At 46.1% G+C, this 21,243-nt stretch overlaps 2 protein-coding genes across 8 annotated transcripts in view; both read left to right on the top strand.

Annotated features, from left to right (window-relative positions):
- The window catches only part of RASSF4 (Ras association domain family member 4), a 40,602-nt gene extending 30,505 nt beyond the window's left edge, over nucleotides 1–10,097 (top strand). For 2 of the 4 annotated variants that reach the window (XM_004466808.3, XM_004466809.5), the window contains exons 7-11: nucleotides 1,349–1,450; nucleotides 1,689–1,740; nucleotides 2,342–2,463; nucleotides 3,140–3,237; nucleotides 4,438–10,097. In XM_004466808.3, coding sequence (XP_004466865.1) covers nucleotides 1,349–1,450; nucleotides 1,689–1,740; nucleotides 2,342–2,463; nucleotides 3,140–3,237; nucleotides 4,438–4,498 — 435 coding nt within the window. In that variant the 3' untranslated portion in view covers nucleotides 4,499–10,097. The remainder of the gene's footprint in view (nucleotides 1–1,348; nucleotides 1,451–1,688; nucleotides 1,741–2,341; nucleotides 2,464–3,139; nucleotides 3,238–4,437) is intronic. The other 2 variants (XM_004466810.2, XM_058299193.2) reach the window with 1 other exon arrangement.
- A 425-nt stretch (nucleotides 10,098–10,522) lies between these two features.
- ZNF22 (zinc finger protein 22) lies at nucleotides 10,523–20,883 on the top strand. 4 transcript variants are annotated; one of them, XM_071215896.1, is made up of 2 exons: nucleotides 10,523–10,582; nucleotides 18,871–20,883. In XM_071215896.1, exon 2 carries the CDS (start codon nucleotides 18,956–18,958, stop codon nucleotides 19,631–19,633), a length of 678 nt encoding a protein of 225 aa, XP_071071997.1. In that variant the 5' UTR covers nucleotides 10,523–10,582; nucleotides 18,871–18,955; the 3' UTR covers nucleotides 19,634–20,883. The 4 variants fall into 4 exon arrangements, with proteins under 4 accessions (XP_071071997.1, XP_071071995.1, XP_071071996.1 ...); XM_071215894.1 differs by lacking the exon at nucleotides 10,523–10,582 and adding an exon at nucleotides 11,318–11,396; XM_071215895.1 differs by lacking the exon at nucleotides 10,523–10,582 and adding an exon at nucleotides 11,918–12,054.
- Nucleotides 20,884–21,243: the final 360 nt, after the last annotated feature.

Below are 21,243 nucleotides of genomic sequence, written 5' to 3'. Positions count from 1 at the left end.
TAAAGGACTGTTGGGATGAAATCAAAGTTTGCATGTCAATTGCTTAGCAGGTTTAATGTGTAGCTAGTGTTTTATTGAGACATACTGTGTGCCAGGCAATTGCAGGTTCATCTCTATATGGTGTCTCACAGGCAAAGGCAAGACACCTGCGAGAACGTTATGTGTGCAAAAGTAATGTCAAGGAGCCCCATGTGGCTGTAGCATGGGGTGCTCACGGGGAGCTGGGTATCCGGTGTACGTTACCAGAAGAGCCATGGGTGGTGTTGAATGGGCCCCAGGAAGCCATCTGCCATAGCTTGCCAGGGATGCTCTGACAAATGCCACTCAGTGGGTTGGCTTAACAACAGGAATCTGTTGGCTCACGGTTTGGGAGGCTAGTCAAGGTGTTACGATTCTGCCCTCTCCCTGAAGGTGGAAGCATCCTGGCGCTGGCTCGCTCTCTCTCCTTCTCTCTGCCCTCCTGTCTCCACTGCCTTCGGACCTCTGGCTCCTGCCTGTGGCTTTCTCTGATTTACCGTAAACGGATTTCTTCTGCTTAGAAAGCCCTCCAGTAATCCTGAAGAAGGCCTGCCCTCATCAGCTGGGCCACCCCTTAACTAAGCAGAACATCTTCACGAGCTCCTATCTATATATGAGTTCACACCCCCAGGAATGCGGGTTAAGACGAAGGACAGGTCTCTCACTGGGGTACATTTTAAACCAGAACTGTGCTGTAACACAGCGCTTCTCAAACTGGATGCACAGATAGCGTCCCTGGTGTTCCGCTCAAAAAGCAGATTCTGATTCAGGATGGGGTGGAGGAGGGGGCCGAGGGTCTGTGTGCTGCTGCCGCTGGTTCCAACCCCACGGGAAGTGGCCAGGTGTCCAAAGGCTGTCGCTATATCAGAACGGCTGAGCCTTTAAGGCCGAGAAGCAGGTGCAGTGGGAACCGAGGCCTCAGCTCATTCAGGGCTGGGAGAACGAAGAGGAGGGGGCAGATTTGAGAATGTTCAGCCTAAGAATCAACAGGCACAGGATGATTTAATCTATGGATAGAGTGAGGGAGAGACTGTAGCCCCCATCCTTTGTGAATTACTCCCACCTTAATACTGGTTCCTAAAATCCAGAAAGCTGGCCCTTATACAACGTAGGAATCTTCCTTGTGGTATTCAGGATTCGCCCTCTTCACAGCTTCCCCAGCACCCCTAGAGCTGGGGGCAATGTGCCCGGCACAGGTGTGTCCCCAGACCCCAAGCTGCGGGCTCACCTGCCTCTGAGGTCCACGTGGCAGGGTCTGGCTGACAGTATGCTCAGACCCCTGTGTGCCCAGCGGGCCTGACCGGAATTGCCCCACTCCCTCCCCACACAGACCTCTGTGTTCACACCCGCCTATGGGTCCGTGACTAACGTGAGGGTCAACAGCGCCATGACCACCCTGCAAGTGCTCACCCTGCTGCTGAACAAGTTCCGGGTAAGGGCTGCGCGGCGCGCCTCGCCCTGCATGTGGTGGTGGCGGCTTCGCCGGGGTGAGGCTGGCGGTGGCGGGGGTGGGGCTGCCCCGTGACGCCTCTGCTGAGCTGGCCTCTCTGGGACTTGAAGCCAAGAGGGGAGGGTCCTTAGGACTTGGGGGTGTGGTATTAGAAGGCGCCCCTCTGGGTCCCTCTTAGCGCCACAGGCCGTGACCTGACTTCCCGTTCCTGCTCCTGCAGGTGGAAAACGGCCCCAGTGAATTTGCTCTCTACATCGTTCACGAGTCTGGAGGTATGTGTCTGGCTTCGTTTTTGGAGCATCTGGCTAGCTCCATGTTCCCTGCGTCTCTCTGAGAGGCCCCAATGGGCTCGCCATGGCAGCCCCACAGAGGCTTTCTCCTTGCCTTGTTCTCACTGCTTCCCTCCCCGCCAATGTGTGTCTCCAACACAATCCCAGGACCACGGGACATCTCTTTCACAAAGCCACCCTAAATTGTATGGGAAGCCAGCTGCAACTTCCTCCAGGAAAAGGACTGGTTCTCCCACTCAGGGCAACTCAGCCGGGGGGGATGGGTGGGGGGTGCGCAGGTGAGGGTGGGGGATGGGGCGCTAGCGCCAGCGCCGTCTGGAGCTCCTGCCACCCCACCCCTCAGTTTCGGGCAGGCCCTGCCTCCCATCTCAGCTCCCCCCCACTCCTAATCCCACCGCGAGCTGCACCTCGGCCACGTGGTCACGCGCTCCGGCGGAGCACCTTCTCAAGCAGGTCTCCAGAAGATTCCCTGGCACCCCCCACGACCGTTTCCTCCCACGTTCCGGTGCCGCTTCACAGAGAGGGCATTCTTATGTCCCGGGAAGTGTGCAAACCACCTCCCCATCCCACCGCCCTCCTCCAGAGAGGACTAAGCTAAAAGACGGCGAGTACCCGCTGGTCTCCAGAATCCTGCACGGGCCCTGTGAGAAGATTGCCAAGTTATTCCTGATGGAGACGGACTTGGGCGAGGAGGTCCCCCACGAGGTGAGTGGGGGCTGAGGCAGGGGTCCCTGGGGAGGGGCTCCGCGGGCTCTGAGGGCCACCTCTCTGCATACTGAGGCACAGTGCCCACCGGCTTTACCAGGGGAGGGCCGCAGGAGACGGTCAAGACCACGGCCCCCACCTTTTCTCCTCGGGCAGGTGAGAGCTTTTCCTTCTTCGCAGTGTGTGTGCCTTGTTGTGTAAGACCCGCACGAGGTCTCCCTAACTCCGAGGGGACCAGGGTGTCTTCGGTCTGAGGCCTCCTCCGTCCTGGCCGGTGCACAAAAAGCTCGTTTCCTAACTCCTCCACACGGGAAAAGCCTTGGGGTTTGGACCCCACGGGCCGGGGCTGTCTCGTGCCATTGTTAGAAACGGTGGGATTCCCGGACCCCCCCCCCAACACCCGGTGTGACTCTATTTCACCATTGAATGCTTTTCCTTATATTCAGCGGATGTTTCCTCTGGGGAATAATAGTTGCCTTTAGCTAAGAACGGGTTCCCACCCACCGCTCCTCGTACATAATAGAGCAGTGTCGGGAGCAGGGAAGAGGGGCAGCGACTTCCACCAACACAGGACAGGACGTGCTCCGAATTGGCCTGCCTGGCAGCCACACGGACAGGAAAGCACGTTTTGGGGCCTTTCATGTAAAGCACATTAAAATGTTCTTGGATTTTCTAGGTCGCTCAGTACATTAAGTTTGAAATGCCGGTGCTGGACAGTTTTGTTGAGAAATTAAAAGAAGAGGAGGAAAGAGAAATAATCAAACTGACGATGAAGTAAGCAGCACTGCAAAGGCCAGTCGGGGCAACTGAACCTCAGGGGCAGTCCTGCAAGGCAGGGAGAGCCAAGGCCACGGCTGGCCGGGGCCTGTCCCCGCACGCACCCAGGAGTCCCTCGCACAGTGCGGGAGGCGGCTAAGCCCTGGCTCCCTGAGTGCCATCCTCGGGATTGACACCAAGCTGGGTGGCAGTCTGCCAGGTGGGCAGGGACCCCGCCCTGACTGCCCTCCCAGGGTCAGCCTCTCACTGGCACAGCATCTCCCGTGCTGCTAAAAGTGGGCAGGAAAGTCCGTGAGCCGGAAGCACGTGGTGGACAGGGAGAAGGGGTGCTGGCCAGGTCTGTACGTTCTGATGGTGACACAGCTCCAGGGAAGCAACCTAGGGAGACCCTGCTTAGTGCAGGCCCACGTGGGCTGGGGCTTTTCCTTCCAGTGGGAATTCTGAGCCTGCAAAAAGGCAGCTGCTGTTGTTCAAAATCCCGGCCCCGGCTGATGTTTCGTACAGTGGGCAGGTGAGCAGGTGTTACCTGTCAGCCGGGGCCTGGGCCTGGCTGGGCTGCCATTCCCGGTGATCGGTTTATCATTGTGCAGTGTTCCATTTGGCAAGGGGGATGCCAGAGGGGGGGCTTGGAGGGGTACTGCAGGGGTGTAGGAAAGAAAGGAGGAAGGCTGCTCTCTGGGAGCACCTGGGTTGGAGGCCTGGTTTGGTGGAATGTTCCTCAGTAAGTTACATCCACACCAGCCCCATCTTTGCATCAGGCCGACCTGGGGGTCAGCAGAGACCCCAGAGAGAGGAAACAGGTCCCCATGCTGAGTTGCGTGTCACTGCAGGACTTTAGAGCTGGAAGGGAGCTGGGGCTCGCCCAGTCATTCTGTCCAGGACCCAACAAGGAAACTGAGGCCCACAATGAACAAGGTTGCAGCACAAGCAACGGCAGAGCTGGGCCTTGGGTGCAGGCTTCCAGGTTCCGGCTCTGCTGCCTGTCCACTCCAGTATGTGCTTGTCCACGTTGTAGGGTCGTTAGAATGGAAATGGCAACATTCTTCTTTGAAGCCCAGAACGTCCCACAGCCCTGTCTAAGGACTCCTCACGGTCATCTCGTGGGCGGGGGCCGGGTCTTCCCTCGCTCTGCACCCCCTGCCTGCCCCCACCAGGCTGAGAGAGTCCTCTGGGCTGTGTGTGTGTGTCACCCTCTAGGTTCCAAGCCCTGCGTCTGACAATGCTGCAGCGACTGGAGCAGCTGGTGGAAGCCAAGTAGCCAGCCAGTGCCCCCCTCTTCTGAAGCCCTCGAAAGCCCCCACACACTAAGTCCTGGTGGCTGGTGGCCTGCTTACGGGCGGTCCCTCCTAGGAATCCAGCACCCATGCTTCCTACCTGTCTAAACCTCAGTCCTGTGGATTCCTCTGCCCCTAGCTCTTGGCTCCAGGAGGAGCCCGCCACGTACTGGGTGGTGTCCACGTGTGAGGCCAGCCCAGGCAGCGTGGAGCCCTGCAGCTGTGGTGCCAGCCATGTTATGAGGCTCAGTGGAGTGGCCAGTCCTGCTCACACCACGCCTGTCCTGACCAGCAAAGCAGCCTCTGGGCGTGAGCTCCACTTTCCCAGTGCCTGACCCAGAGCCCCCGAAGGACCACAGAGCCTCTTTTCCTTTCACGTCCATGAACCCTGAGATCCGTGTGTGCCCGTCACATCGTGCTACCACCCCGGAACTTTCCTTCCTGGTCACCAGCAGGTATGGAATGTGGCCCTGCTCCCAGCCGTCACGTCGCCACAGCGACCCTGACCTCCAGGCCTCAGACGTCACCCCCGGAGCCTCGCTGGGGGCACAGGGGTCAGGTCAGGAACACGACGGCACATGCACCCCTTCACTCTGCAGCTCTGTCTCAGCGTCATCAGCAGACACCAGCGAGAGTTCTTCTGAGGGGCTCATGGCAAGAAAGTCACCAGCTGGATCACGTCGAGCAGGTGTGGCCACGGCATTGCAGAGCCGCCAGCTCCGTGTCGTCGCCTCTGTCCCAGCCGCCGTGCGGACCCCCGTGGGCCTCTTCCCTTCCTCCACTCTAGTGGGCTCTCCACTCTTGGTGCTTCCCTTTAGAGGGGCACTGATGAGGAGAAATGGGTTTGGGGAGAAAGGGTTCTGAGTTCCCTGGGGCCAGTCCTGAACAATCTCTGTATGTCTGCAGATGGAGAATTCCTGGACTGAGAAAGCCTTTGCAAAACCAGGCAGCAGTTTACTGCAGGCACTCAAAGTGTTGATCCAAAACAAGAACAAACCCAAGACCCAGCTTCTCCCACTGGGATCTGTGGATGGTAGACTGAGAGTAGATTTAGGGCAAAGAGCCAGAAAGGGCTCAAAGACGGGACAGAGTCTCTCTCCACTCCCGGCAGAGACCCTTCCCTGGCGCATAATGAGCAGAGGCTCAGCCAACATGCAGGTGGGCCCCGCTCGTCCCGGTGAACTTCACACCAGGATTCCCCTGACCCAGCTCCCTCATCAGACACCCAGAGCGATGCTCCTGTGGGCCTGTCATCTTTGCTCTCCTTGGGTAGCACCCATTTAGGTGTTCAAGAAATGTGCTAGGAAAATGCTTCCTTTTCTTTTCACTTACGTGTCTCCACCCCGACCTCTTGCTCTACCCTCTGCACCTCTCACCCTATGCGTGTGTTGCCATATTTGACAGAAAAGCCAAAGCTGAACCTCCAGCCCCCTGCTCTTAAAGCAGATGGGACCCAGTGGTGGGTTGAATTATGTGCCCCAATTTGGGCATGGTCTTCATCTTGATCCACGTTCCTGTGGGTGTGGGCCCGTCGTAAATAGGACCTCTTGAAGATGTTTTTTTTTTAGGTAAGGTGTGACCCAATTGCAGGAGTGGGGTCTTAGATTCCTGGAAGGCTTTAATAGCAGGCAAAATTCAGACCCAGTCAGCGAAGGTCACTGGGAGAGGCAAGAAGACAGCCGGAACCCAGAAGAGAAAGGAGAGGACGGGAAGGGACAGGAGGCCAAGGAACCCGAGGACTGCCAGCCAGCCAGGGCGCTGCCTGCTCCGGGAGGAAGCCAGCCTTCCCGCCTCGAAATGAACAATAAGCCCCGCTGTTCAAGGCAACCCGCTGTGCGGTGTTTGTCGTAGCAGCCTGGCAGACCAAGTCAAGCCCTTTGTTTCTGTGCATAGCAGGGGATTGGTATGGGCCTGAGAAGAGAAGCTGCCCTAGGACAGAGCAGGACTCAGTGGTAGGGCCTAACAGTGGCCTGGACAGTGATAGCATCCCCCAGCATCGCAGCAGCTCAGCCCCAGGCTGGGCCTTGGCAGGGGCTCTCGGGTGGAATGGTGGCAAGGCCTGGCAGAGGATGGGAAATGAGCCGAGTTAAAGCGCCCCAGGTGTTCCACTCCCTACCCTGTATTGCAAACCTGACCCAGGGCAACCGGCCGTGCCTTTGTTCAGCATTGGTCGAGTGGCTCCCTTGTGCCGGGTCCTGAGCTGGGCCCTGGAGGGACACACAGAAAACAGGATCCAACTGTACTCGGGCCTCCTCATCAGAGAAGCCAGGGTAGACACCGGGGAGTATCAGGGTGCCCGCTGAACAGAGTGCCTAGGGCCCCCGGGAAGGAGGGCTGAGGACGAGCTGGCTAAGAGTGCGTTGTGGCATTCCAGGCCAGGGAGAGACACCTGCCAGCCAGGGGACAGGTCAGGGAGCCCCAGCACTCGGAACAGGATTCTTGCCGAGCAGGAGCCCCTCTGTAAGAACTGGTCCTGTGTCCTCATTTTAAGCAAATTATTACACTATTATTTCTTGGAAGTCTTTTTAGATCAGTGGCACTTTTGAAATAGGAATTCTCAAAGCTAACTTTTGAATATTATGCCTAAGAAAAATAGCCAGGAAGCTACGCAGAGAAGGGGGAAATGTACAGTCCCATAATCATGTGAGGAGTTTACAGATATTTTTATCGATACCCTCTTTGGTTTTCAGATGTGTTATGAAAAGCAGCTGCTTTGGTTCGCCCCAGACCCTCCCTGCTGGACTCAGAGGTCTCCTGCTGGTTTCTGTGGGGAGCCCCAGTTTCCTTTTTCCTCAGAATTTTCACTATTTCTCATGTGCACTTTTACTCATTACTATCTCAGGTCAGAAAAGAATTAAAAAATAACCCCCCTGTCAGAAAGTGTCTTCTCCTAAAACAGGGCTGTCCTGCCAAGCCAGGCCTCAGAAACCAGAGAGAATAATAAACAGTGCAGTACAAACTCAACAGGATTGCAAAAGAAAGGCTCTACTCAGGAAAAACAGGGTTGTTTGCCCAGAACAGACTGCCAGAAGGGATTAAAAACAAAACACAACAGATTGTTTTTCCCGCAGTGATAACCATATGCAACCAGCTTGGAGTGTTTACCAGAAAGTGGATGAAAGACCTTCCGAGTGTCAAAATAAAGCTAAGCGGTCACCCAGGACACATCTGGCCCCTTTGTCCCAGGGACACAGGCCAGAGGCTCACCCGGGCTGCTTAGGGTGATTTGTGGAGCACCTGGCAGTGCACAATGACCCCCGTGTATGGGGGTGAGCAGCACAGACACCCGGCAATTGTAGGGTCTGTGGCAGGAGCATTCTTACCAGGTGCAATGGGTGGGGCCGCAGCCCACCCCCCTACTGCTGCCCCCCACCTCCTACCCCTTAGCCTTCCAGCTGCCATCAGGGAGGAAGCTGGGTCAGAGCCAAGCAGTTCCAAGAGTGAAAACAGCCAGGTGCACACACTACAGCTCAGCTTCAGAGGCCACGATCTTCTGGGAGATGGCCAGCTGTTTACGTGCCCCACGGCAGCTTGGCGCGCAGCATGGGGTCTCTGCTCCCTCCTGGCCGGGCTGTCACAGGGCTGTTTTCTACAGACTTAGAAATGGGAATTCCCAGGGCTTCCTTTCCCAGAGAGGCCAAAGGAAACAGAAAGCAAAGTCCCGGGTCAGAACCCATTGTTCAGGGGCCTTGTGCCGAGGGGCCCCTTCACGGGCGATGGGGAGGTGGACGCTTGTGACTGCACATGGGCCACCAGATCTGCTTCTGCACTGGGTCTGGGATCTGCAGCGGCCTCTGCTGCAGAAAGAGGGCTTGACTTGGCGTGTGTCTGCAAGGAATTGGGGGCAGGGGACACAGCCCTAGTAAGAGGAAGCTGCCTGGCCAGGATTTTTTCTCAGCCCAGGAGCCTCTTCTTTCTCAAATGGGCCCTTCAAATACCACCTGGTTCATGGACACACTGGCCCCTTCTGGCTGCAATTTCCACTAAGGGTCTGACTTCTTGGCCCAGATTGTCCAGAAAGATGCATTCTTACTGGGAGAATAGCCCCACCTCCTCACCCCTCCCCCTTGTGCTTTGTAAGTATCACATGACCATTTTCAATAATTTAATTTGTTTTAAATATAACCTGGAATTGTATATGAGAGATGTGCAGTTATTTAGAGGTTGAATGTAGGCTCGGGTCAGAATGTCTAGCTTCAAAGCCTGGCTCAGCCACTTAGAAATGTACATGACTCTGAGAAAGTGATTTTTCTCAGTGCCTTCATCTGTAAAGTGGTTCCTATCTTGTAAGGTTGTTGGGAGGTATATTAGTCAGCTTTGCTGAAGTAACAAACACCACCAGAAATCCTCAGTGGCTACAGCAGAATTTGTTTCTCTCTCATGCTACCTGGCAGTAATGCTGGTGGCTACAGATTGGCTTATGTGGCTCTGCTCCGCTAATCTACTTATTCTGGGTGCAAGACTGGAGGAGCAGACCCTGCTTGCTGTTCTGGAGGCAGAGTGAATGAGCATGATTCCAGGCAGAAAAGATGATGCAAATCTTCTGGGACGTAGTATGCATTCACATGCAATTAGCCAGGGCAAATCACAGCCAAGTTCCACATCAGTGGGCTGGGATTAACTTCCTCCCGTGGCAGTGAGCAGGGGTGTACAATCAGAGAGCAGTGCATCAAATGCTCAGGAGCAGCTAGGCCACAGGAGTCTTGAGAGCTGACAGTACCTGGCACGCTGTAAATATTCAATAAGTGCTGGCTTTTTTATACTAAGTAAATAAATTGAGGACATGAAATCTTGCCTGTTTTCTTGCTCTCTCTTTCCCACCCCCTTGCCCCTTCTTCCCCAGTCTTCTTTTCTGGCTCTTACTTTTCTTCATCCTTACATCCAACTCTGACCACTCTTGGCCACCCACACCCCTTTATTTCCTCATACAGTTCTCTCTCTCTCTTCCCCCCCCCCCTTCTACACACCTGTGGGCCCTCTGTGACTGGCCCAGTTGTTTTCAGGTACTGGGAATAGGAATAATTCACCTTCATTTGGGTCAGGGATAGAAGTTGGTTTGAATGACTGTCTTACTATCAAAATATTCCTGGATAAATTTTATTTTATTATTTTGATGTACAGATACCGTAGTCTCAGGAGGTCATATTTGCTCTGGAAACTTTTCCAAAATCATTTCTGGCATTTCTGACAACTGTCTTGCTCCCCAACCCCCATTCCCCCATCAACAATGTATAATAACAATGTAATGATAAATGTAAAAACAATGTCTCATATTTCTTATGTTATGCATTATATACTGAGTACCTTATGTTATCTCATTTGTCTTTACAACAATCCAGATATCATCTAGATTATAGAGTTTACATTCCTTGTCCAGACCTCAGTCAGTTTCATGCTTTGCAGGGACAACTCCCTGCAGAGCAAAAAGCCCCAGCTTGAGAGTCTGAATCTTTGATGTAACCTTGCTGTGTTAGTTTAGGCAAGTCTCCCTCTCTCAGCCTCATTTTACTGGCCTATAGGACAGAAATGATGAGCTCCTGCTTAATAAGACGTACAGTAAAGATGAATGATACTTTCAACAAATATTTACTGAGTGTTTATTGCCTGCTGAACACTGTTCTTGCCCTGCAGATCCAGCCAAGACAAATGAGACAGAACTTGTCAGGCTGTACATGTCACTGTAAGGCTTTTATTCTAATGAGGTGGGAAGACTTTGGAGGGTTTTTGAACAGATAAATGACAGAATCTGATCTGGGATTTAACATGATCATTCTGGGGCAGCAAAGTGAATAACTTTTGGGAAACCAGTGAAGAAACCAGTGCAAAAACCAAACGGGAGATAATTAGCAGTTTAACAGAGGTCATGGTGGTAGTGTTGAGAGTGGCTTGATTCTGGATGTACTTTGGAGCTAAGGCCAACAGAATCTGCCAATGGATCGAATGTGAACTTTGGGTGGAAAAGAAGAGACAACAGTGACTCAAGGTATTTGACCCGAGCAAGTGGAAAAATGGAATGGTCATTCGTTGATGGGATGAAGACTGTTGAAGGCACAGGTTAGGAGGTGAGGGTAAGTCTATGTAGAGGCATCTATGGTTTGGAATGTCCATTAGACATGCAAATGGAGATGGTGTTATAAAGTGAATATACAAGCCCGGAGTTTAAGGATATTTGCAGCCCACAGGCAGACTGGAGTTACCCATCAGGGAGCCTTCAGCGTAGAATCGGTGCTTGAAGCCACTAGACTGGAGAAGTACTCCCCAGGAATTAAGAAAGTACAGGAAAGAGAAGAGGCCAAGTTAATGGAGCAGTAGCCCGTAAGGTAGGAGAACCAGGAAAGATGCTTACTGGAGAGAAATGGGGGCTTATGCTGAAAATCCAATGCTGCGCCTTGCGCCTTTTACAAAAAACTTGCACAAATTTTCTCTCTAAGCCTTGGTTCCCTTGTCTGTAATATGGTTATGATAGTCCCATCTTGAAGGATTTTCGTGTATCACAATTAAATAAGGTGACTCTTGAAAAATATCAGGTACAGGTTAGGCTGTCAAAAAGCATAAACGGTGCTCAATATTTGTGGGAAGCAGGAAGTTTCGAGGTTGGGCAGGCTGGTGTTTAGTTTTAAAGCTCTGACACCGTCCTCGGTTAACCGGCCGTGTAGGGAGGCCTGCCCCAAGCGAAGAGAGCTGCTCGCGAGTTTGCTGGCCCTGAAACAGGACTCCCTTCGAGAGCTGAGAGTGGAAAACAAAACAGCGAGAAACCCGGCACAATAGAGTGCCGCCTCGCTCGGTTCCTAGAGCGTCCGCGGCGCCGCCGGCGCAGCACGTGACCCGCCCTCGGCGCGCGAGGGGCGTCGGGAGAGCGCGGGCGGCGGCCGCGCGGCCTAGGTGAGAGGGCCTCGCGCGGGGCCAGCGGCCAGGGCGCTTCTGCCCGGCGGGTCGGGATCTGGCCAGCGCGGGGTGGCGCGGCCGGGGGCGGAGGCGGCGGGCCAGGCGGTCTTCTGTGACCCGGGTGGGACCCGGGCTGGCGGGGCGGGCGAGCGGGCGGCCCGGCCTGTGAGCAGCGGCCCCGGGATTGGAGTGGAGACCCCTCCTGGGGCTCCCCCGGCCAGAATGGGCAAGTCTCGGGCCGGGACACTCCGTCTTTGCACCTTCCATCACACGGCGCGGTTGACTAAATACACAGAAAACGCTTACGTGGCACAGGCTGTTCTAAATGATTAATATTTATATTTTTTAAATTTCCGAAATCCTGATGATCTAAGTGCTTTTATTATCTCGAATTTATGTGTGAGGAAACTGAGGACCCATTGCACTTACCCGGAGTCGCACATCTCGCAGCAACTCTCTCCGCGGTTTACCCCAGCACTCGCATCCGTCGAGCAATTAGGCTGAGCCGCGCAGGACTTGGCGTGGAAGACGTGGCAGCGAACACGATTTCAGCCACCAAGAGTGCAGGCTTTGGAGGCAGACCCATAGGACTTGGGTACCTGGCAGAAATCGTTTACTCGCTGAGTGTCTCCGTTTCCTTAAATTTAAAACGGAGGTAATTGCATGAGCAAGCACAGAATTAGATAAGATAGCACAGTCTGCCAGATGGGCTACGTGTGTGGTGTGGTTTTCTCACCTAGGTGGATTAGAGTTAGTCTCCGAGTTTCAAAAAAAAAAAGTTCTTTTTCCTAATATATAAGTATCATTATTAAATTTTAAACACACCATGTTTCTGACACAATGTCCGTTGTGTAGTAGATATTTGCTAAAGTTACAAACGCATACCAGGATTGAACCAGCACCTCCTATGTGGGAAACAGGTGCTCAATCACCGAGCTACACCCGCTCCCGATACGTTTTTCTTCAATTTTGTGTTGTATGCAGTTTGCTCTTTATGTTACCGTAATTACAGTAAGTATACTTATTAAATATCCAGATAAAATCCTGAGCCCTAGCAGGTCTGGAGTCTCAATTACATAGTAAGATGAAGGGCTGGCAAGAAAAATAATGTAATTTGTATTTTCATTTACTTGTTTTCTGTGTATGCAAAGACCCCCAGTGTAATTATTCTCGTTTTAAAGTAGTTCCTTGCAGAAGAGGTGTCGTTTCTACTTTTTGGTTATTTTTGAGTAAATGCTGCTAAAACATTCGTGTACAAGTTTTTGTGTACACTCAAGTTTTTATTTCTCTTGGATATATATTTCGAGGTGGGATTGTAGGATCGTAGAGTATTCTGTGTTTAATTGTTTCGGAAACTGCCAGACTTTTCCAAAGCAACCACACCATTTTACATACCCACTAGCAGTTTATGAAAGTTCTGATTTCTCCACCTCCTTCCCAACACTTAGTGCCTGAATTTTTCGTTCTAGCCATCCTTCTGAACATACAGTGGTATCTCGCTGTGGTTTGATTTGCATTTCCCTGATGATGAATCACGTTGAGCATCTCTTCATTGCTTATCAGCCATTTGTATACCATGCAGATTGATCAGTTTCAATCCTTTGCCCATTTTTTACTTGGCTTATTCGTCTTTTTATTATTGAGTTGAGTGTACTTTATATTTCTGGATTTAAGTTCCTTATCTCATATATGATTTGTAAATATCTTCTCCCATTTTCCAGGTTGTCTTCACTTTTTTTTTTAAAGATTTATATATTTATCTATTTATTCCTTCCCCCTTGCAGCTTGTTCCTTTTCTTTTGCTGTTTCTTCTCTGTGTCCACTCGCTGTGTGTTTTTTCTCTATCTGCTTGTCTCTCTTTTGTTGCTTCATCTTGCTGCACCAGCTTTCCACAGCGCTCGGGCCAGCTTTGCCTTCACAAGGAGGCCCTGGGGCAAGCCCAGAGCCTCCCATATGGTAGACGGGAGCCCAGTGATTGAGCCACAGCCACTTCCCTTGTCTTCACTTTTTATTCTCTTCCATTCTGTGAGTTGTCTTTTTACTTTCTTAGTGGTATCATTTGAAGAACAAATGTTTTTTAATTTTGATAAAGTCATTTGTTTTTTTCTTTTGTTGCTCATGCTTTTAGTGTGTCATATATGACTCCTTTGCCAAATCCAAGGTCATGAAGATATACTCATATGTTTTCTTCTTGTTAGAGTTTTAGCCCTTACATGTAGGTCTTTGATGCACTTTTAGTTAAATTTTGTATATAATGTGAAGTAAGGATCCAACTTCATTCTTTTGCATGTGGATATACAATTCTCCCAGCACCATTTGTTGAACTATCTCTTCATTCTTCATTGGATGATCTTGGCCCCCTTGTTACAAATCAGTTGATTTCTAACAAGGGGGGGTTGTATGGATTTGTTTCTGAACTCTTAGTTCTGTTTTGATCTGTATACCTGTCTTGTGCCAGTACCACACTGTATTTGTCACTATTGCTTTATAGTAAGTTTTGAAATTGGAAGTATGAGTCCTCCTATTTTGTTCCTCTTTTTCAAGATTGTTTTGGCTGTTTGGATCCCTTGCAATTCTATGTGAATTTTAGAATCAGCTTATGAATGTTTACAAAGACAGCTGGATTCTGGTAGGAATAATGTTGAATTTGAGATTAATTTGGAGAGTCCAATTGAGTAGATATTTACATCTTAACAAGTGTTAAGTCTCCTGATCAATGCACATGGGATGTTTTTGCAAGTACTTAGATTATTAATTTCTTTCAACAATGTTTCGTAGTTTTCAGAGTATAAATTTTGCACTTTTTGTTAAATTTCTTCCTAAGCACTTTATTTTAATGCTACTGAAAATGGAATTGTTTTAGCTTCATTTTTGAGTTGTGCATTAGAAGTATAGAGAAATACAGTTCATTTTTTATACTGATCTTGTATCTTGCATCCTTACTGAACTCATTTATTAGTTATAATACTTTTTAAATGGATTCCTTGGGATATCCTATATACAACATTATTTCTTTTTCTTGCCCAATTGCCCTTGCTAGTCACCTCCATATAATACTGAGTAGAAGTGGTAAGAGTGGACATCTTTGTCATCTTCATGACCTTAGGGAAAAGATTTCAGTCTTTTACCTTTAAGTATGATATTAGCACTGGTTTTACAGGTTGAGGAAGTTTCCTTCTTTTCCTGGTTTTTTTTAATCATGAAAAGGTTTTGTATTTAGTCAAATGCTTTTTCAGTGTCTGTTGATATGATCTTGTGATTTTTGTTTTTTCAGTATTGATTTGATGTTTACATTAATTGATTTTGGAGTGTTTAACCAACCTTGCATCCCTGGGATAAATCCTACATGGTCATGGTGTATAATTCTTTTTATATGTTGTTAGATTTGTTTTGCCACTATTTTGTTGAGAATTTTTATGTCCATCTTTTTAAGAGATATTGGTCTGTAGTTTTCTTGTAATGTCTTTGTCTGGTTTGATAATAGAGTAATACTGGCCTCATAAAATTAGTTGTAAAGAGTCCCCTCCCTCTGTATTGTTCAGAAGAGTATGAGGAATTGGTATTTATTCTTGAAATGTGTGGTAGAATTCAGTGGTAAAACCCTCTATGCTTGGACGTCTTTTTGTGTGTAGTTATATATATTTTTTACTCTAATTCAGTCTCTTCATTTGTTACAGGTCTATTCAGACAATTTCTTCTTGAATCAGTTTTGATATTTTGTGTATTCCAGGGATTTTTCTATTTTATTTTAGTTCATAGTTTGGTCATAGTATTCTTTTATAGTCCTTTTTATTTCTGTAATGTCAATAGCAATGTACCCTCTTTCATTTCTAATAATTTGAGTCTTCTCTCTTTTTGATCTTTTCAAAGAACTGGGTTTTGGTTTCAATATTTTCTCTATTGTCTTTCCATTATCTGTATCATTAACTTCTACTCTAATCTCTATTATTCCCTCCCTTCTTGCTTGCTGAGGGTTTAGTTTGCTCTTTTTTTAGTGTCTTAAAGTAGAAAGGTTATTGATTTGAGAGCTTTCTTAATATAGGCATTTACAGCTATAAGTTTCCCTCTAAGCACTGCTTACACTGAACCTCATGAGTTTTGATATTCTGGGTCATCATTTTCATTCATCTGAAAGTATTTCTAATCTCCCTTTTGATTTCTTCTTTGAGCCATTGGTTATTTAGGAGTGTTTAATTTCCACATATAGTGACTTTTCCAAATTTTTTTCTGCTATTGATTTCTATTTTCATACCATTTTGGTCATATAATATACTTTTTATTTTTCTATCCTTTTGAATTTAATGGGCTTTTTTTTGGGATGGCCTAGCACCTTGTCTATCCTGGATAATGTCCATGTGCAACTGAGAAAAATGTGTATTTTCTTGTTGGGTGAAGTGTTCTCTAGATGTCTGTTAGATCTAACTAGTTTAAAGTGTTGTCCAACTCTTTTCTTTCCTTGTTGATCTTCTGTCTAGTTATTCTATCCAGTATTGAAAGTAGAATATTGAAGTCTCCAACCGTTATTGTTGAACTATTTCTCCCTTCATTTCTCCCCATTTTGCTTTATTTGTTGCTCTGTTATTAAAGCATATATGTTTATAATTATTATATATTTTTGATGAGTTGACTCTTTTATCATTATAAAATGGCCTTTTTAAATCTCTAGTAATCTTTTTGGTTTGAAATCTATTTTGTTTGATATTACGACCAACATTTATGTTTGCTGTGTCCATATGTTTTTTCCTATCCTTTTAATTTAATCAAATCGTTGAATCTAAAGTATGCCTGCTATAAACAGCATATAGTTGAGCCATGTTTTTTTAATCCAGTCTAACAAGATCAGCCTTTTGTTTATTTAGTCCATTCACATTTAATGTTGTTATTGCTATAACTGGATTTATGCCTGTCATTTTACTTTTTGTTTTCTGTATGTTTCATGTCCTTTTTGTATCTCCTTTACTGCTTTCATTTGCATTAAGTGAACATTTTCTAATATAACATGTTAATTTCTTTAAATTTTTTTCAGTTTTTTTAAAAAATTTTTTATCATTTCTCTGAAGTCTATCATAGAGCAACTTATCAGAATCTTATTCAGATTTATACTAGTTTAATTCCAGTGATACATAGAAATATTACACCTATATAACTCTATTTTCTTCTCCACTTTTTGTGATACATAGTTATATTTTATGTATATGTATAATACAATGTTATACTATATGTGTAACTTGGGTGTTATTCACATTACATCTACTAATGTTACAGACCCAGCAATACATTGTTGTATTTACAACCTGTAGTCATTTCCTTAGCCCAGTACAACTTTGCTCCTACCCCCCTCCTCTGTGCTGTTATAAATATTTTACATATATATTACATTTTCACATGTTATAGTCCCAATACATTATGTGCATATCTTATGCAATTGCTTTTTAAATCAGTTAAGAGAAAAAGTAGATAAAATATTCATTTATACTTTTTTAAAAATTTCATAGTTACTTTATTGGTGCATCATGTTTTTGTTTGTTTTTTATGGATTTGAATTATGATCTGGTTACTTTGCTTTCAATCTGGAGAACTTCCTTTGTATTTTTGAAAAAATTTTTATGTAGGGTCTGCTGGCAACAAATCCAGTTTTTGTTTATCTGTGGAAGTCTTTATTTTACCTTCAATTTTGAAAAATAACTTTCCTGCATACAGGATTCTTAATTGACAGCTTTTCCCTTTGAGCACTTTGAATATGTTGTCCCATTGCCTTATGACTGAAAAGTCTGTTGTTACTCTTACTGTGTTTCCCTTGTAAGTAATGAGTCATTTTTCTCTTGGAGCTTGTAGGATTTTATCCTGTGTGACTTTGCAGCATTTTTACTCTGAAGTGTCTGTTTATACATCTCTTTGTAATTATCTTTCTTCAGGTTCTTAATCTCTCTGGTACTTCCATTACACATATATTGGTCCACTTAATCGTGTTCCACAAATCTCTGATGCTGCTTTTTTTTTTTTCTTTTTTTTGGAGGTATGGGGGCTGGGGACTGAACCCTAGACCTTGTATGTTGGTTTTTTCATTTGTTTTGCTTGTTTGTTTTTTGTTTTACTTAGTATTTTTTTTCAGGAGACATTGGGAACCATACCCAGGATCCTCCCCTGTAGGAGGTGGGCGTTCAACTGCTTGAGACACATCTGCTCCGATGCTCTCTTGATTTTTCTTACTTTTTTTCTCTTTTTGCTTTTTAACTGCATAATCTCTATCAGTCTGTCTTTACATTCACTTATTCTTTTCCCTGTTCAGATCTACTGGTGAGCTTCTAGTGAGTTTTTAATTTCAGTTATTTTATTTTTCAACCTCAGAATTTCCATTTGGTTTGGTTTCCTGATTTCTGTATATTTATTGATATTCTCTATTTGATTTGACATTGTCATTATATACTTATTTAATCATAGTTTTCTTTAGTTTTGTGAACATGCTTGTTATGGGTACTTTAGTCTTTTTCTGATAAATCCAGTATCTGCTCTTACAGGCATTTTCTGTTGCCTGCATTTTTCCCAGTGTATGGGTCATACTTTCCTGGGTCTTTGCATGCCTTGTGATTTCTTGTGGGAAACTGGACATTTTAGGGAATATATTGTAGCAGCTTTGGGTGTTAGTTCCCCTCATCCCTTTTGGGGCTTGTTATTGTTATTCTTTTGCTTGTTTAGTAAATGGCCCAATTATTAAACACTTTATCCAGTGTTAAACCTCTGGTGTTTCTACTCAGGGTATAGCTTCGGGTGTGCCCATAATCATCCTGGGATAACAGTGGTTTTGATGGAACCTGTTTCCTCTCCCTCTCTTTCTCTGACCACACCCAGCTGTTAGGTTCCACTAATTTTTGACTGATTGCTCCATTGTTTCCAACATTGGTCTAAGGCATAAATTGTTCCCTAGGCTAATCTAATCAAATCCTAGCTTCTTTAGTCAAATTCTCGGAGTCATTTCTGAGGTCAGTGTTTTGTTTTTGTTCTGACCCCAGGAGGGCTCTTCCCAGCTGCCTTACTCCCCAGTTCTCTACTGCAAAAGTTGCCTTTCACTACAATTTCCACTCACCTTGAGAGAACCCCAATCTCTCCACCGAATTCCTGGGACTTAGCCTCAGCAACAGGTAGCTAGGAGCAAGAGGAGAATCATTGATTTCCTGCTGCTTATGGGAAGAAAGCCCTCCAACTGGGAGCTGGGGGAAGAGGGAATTCTTGAAGGTCACAGTCTGAATGGAAACAGGCAGTTTGGTTCAAATGTCACAGACTCACCCTTTGTACCTAGTTTTTCTAGTGGAAAGGGTCAGTGAAGTTCCTCACACTGTCACACCAGTAATCCCTTCTGTTGAATACAGTTTTTATTTAAATATGTAGTTTTCATTAGGTTGAAGAGATATTAAAGTTGAATAACTACCAGATAAGTCTATAATTTGTGTTTTATTGTTTCTCCTACACACAGAAAATTCTGACCTGCAAACCAAGGAAGTGAAGTATTAGTTCAAAAGAAGACAGTAAGTCTCTTAAGAATAATTTGGCTCTTCACCATGAGGTTAGGAAAACCTAAAGGGGGGTTTTCTCGGAACTCAAGCAAAGGGAAAGCCTATGAGAACCAGCGCAAAACAGCACGGCAGCGGCAGAAATGGGGAATGGTTGCTCGATTTGATTCAAGCTGGAGTAGGCTGAAAAGAAGCTTGGATGAGAAACCTTATAAATGTACTGAGTGTGAAAAGAGCTTTAGTCAGAGTTCAACTCTTTTTCAACACCAGAAAATCCATACTGGAAAGAAATCCCACAAATGTGCTGATTGTGGGAAAAGTTTCTTTCAGAGTTCTAATCTCATTCAGCATCGACGGATCCATACTGGGGAAAAGCCCTATAAATGTGATGAGTGTGGAGAAAGGTTTAAACAGAGCTCAAATCTCATTCAGCACCAGAGAATTCATACCGGAGAAAAACCGTATCAGTGTGATGAGTGTGGCCGATGTTTCAGCCAGAGTTCCCACCTCATTCAACACCAGAGAACCCACACAGGGGAGAAGCCCTACCAGTGCAGTGAATGCGGCAAGTGCTTCAGCCAGAGCTCTCATCTCAGGCAGCACACGAAGGTGCACAAAGAAGAGAAGCCTCGTAAAACCCGGGGCAAAAATAACAGGGCAAAACCTCACTTAGTAACGTCTTGGAAAGCTGGTAGAGGAAGGAAGACAGTGGCTCGCCTCCGCTAAGTAAAAGGTACTGCTTCAGCCCTCTTCAAAAAATAAAAAATAAAATGGATTATCTTTCAGAACTGGAGATAGTTTATAGTAGAACACTTAAATACTGCCTTGTTTTTCTAGCATGGAGCCGTTGGAAGTAAATGTTATTGGACTGAAAGAAACTACATGAGTCCAGCTGCCCTCATTTTTTTTTAATGTGACATGAAGCACAGAGAACTGCAAATTTGTTGTGAGAGAATACGAGATCCCTTGACCTCTTTTGAAATTACTTCCTGCCTTCATGTTTTGATGACACACGAATGAAAGTGTAGGAATGTGCCAATGATTCCTCACTTTTAGGACTTTCTGTGGAAGGAGTAATTAAATAAAAGGGAGAGGAGATTAATTCCATTAGTTTTGGAGTTCTGCCACTAATAAGAGTTGTTAGATTGTAAAGTTTTGTAGTGTATTAATCAATGGTTTATAAGTATGAATTGGAACTTCAGCTTCTTAAAATGTATTCAAGTTCATAGATCTTTAATCAACATGTATCATTGTTGTACGTTAGCTTTCTTTTGTTTCTTCCCTTCTGCTTATGAAGTTATTAAAGAAGTAGAATTTCCATTTTTCACCGATTTCTTTGTAAGAGATACATGAAGCCAAAGTGATAACTGAGTTGGACCACAAGTCTCGTATTCCTGCTAACACTATTCTTTGTGGTGGTGTTACTGCTGTCACTTGTTTTCTAGAAGTTGGGGTAGATTGATGTTGCCTCATCCCCATGCCCTTGACCTTCTTTGTTACTGTCTTGTGCTCTGGCAAACTAAGCCAACCTTTAGATTTACATGGATAAATAATTACACTATATTTCACTAGCACAGTCTCAGCTTGCTTCTTTTTAATTAAAAAAATCTGCAATTTATACATCTTCCTGCTTTTCCCTTTAAGAGTTATAGATAACCCTGGTTATCTTAAACAAATACTTGTTATCAGCAAAAGTCATTTAATTTACTGTCTGTGCGTTGTGGCTCCTTTAATATCCAAGTTAACTTCTTTGGCATTACAGGAATCATGTCTAGCAAACCTGTTTCTCAGCTTCCATCAGAACATTGTAAGGTTTTGGACATTCTGATTGACTGGCAGTTCAGGTTTTGATTTCTATTGAATATTAAAGTTCTTGATTTTTTTTTTTTTTTGGTATCTTTTATAATCATATTAGTTCCTGTTGTATTAATGACAATTATGCATAAAATAAAAAATTGAATATTTTGCATAATAAACCTTCTGTTTATTTTTCTCCTGGGAAATTTTTCAGTGACTTAGACAACAGATCTAAGATCACAGCATTTGGAAGAATCCTTGTTTTTGATTTCCCCAAATGTGAACTTTGCCCCCCTCCTGGCTTTGCATTTGAGTGCAGGATCATAGAACTTGGCTTTGTAGACAACAGTTTTATCCAACAGGATAGCCACAAAGTGTGTGGTAAGTATGAGGTGATTGCAGTTATCTTTTACAAAAGACTTGATCTTTGCTTAGCAGGTGTCCTTTTGCTCACAGCTGAAGGCATTTTGTAGCGGGAACATGGCTGTGGGGGCCCTTTGGGGGATCCATCATCAGTGATATTTATAGCAGCTTTGTGT

Source organism: Dasypus novemcinctus, chromosome 6 (genome assembly GCF_030445035.2).
Source record: "Dasypus novemcinctus isolate mDasNov1 chromosome 6, mDasNov1.1.hap2, whole genome shotgun sequence".
Lineage (NCBI taxonomy): Eukaryota > Metazoa > Chordata > Mammalia > Cingulata > Dasypodidae > Dasypus > Dasypus novemcinctus.
This window is presented reverse-complemented; position numbering and strand designations above follow the sequence as displayed.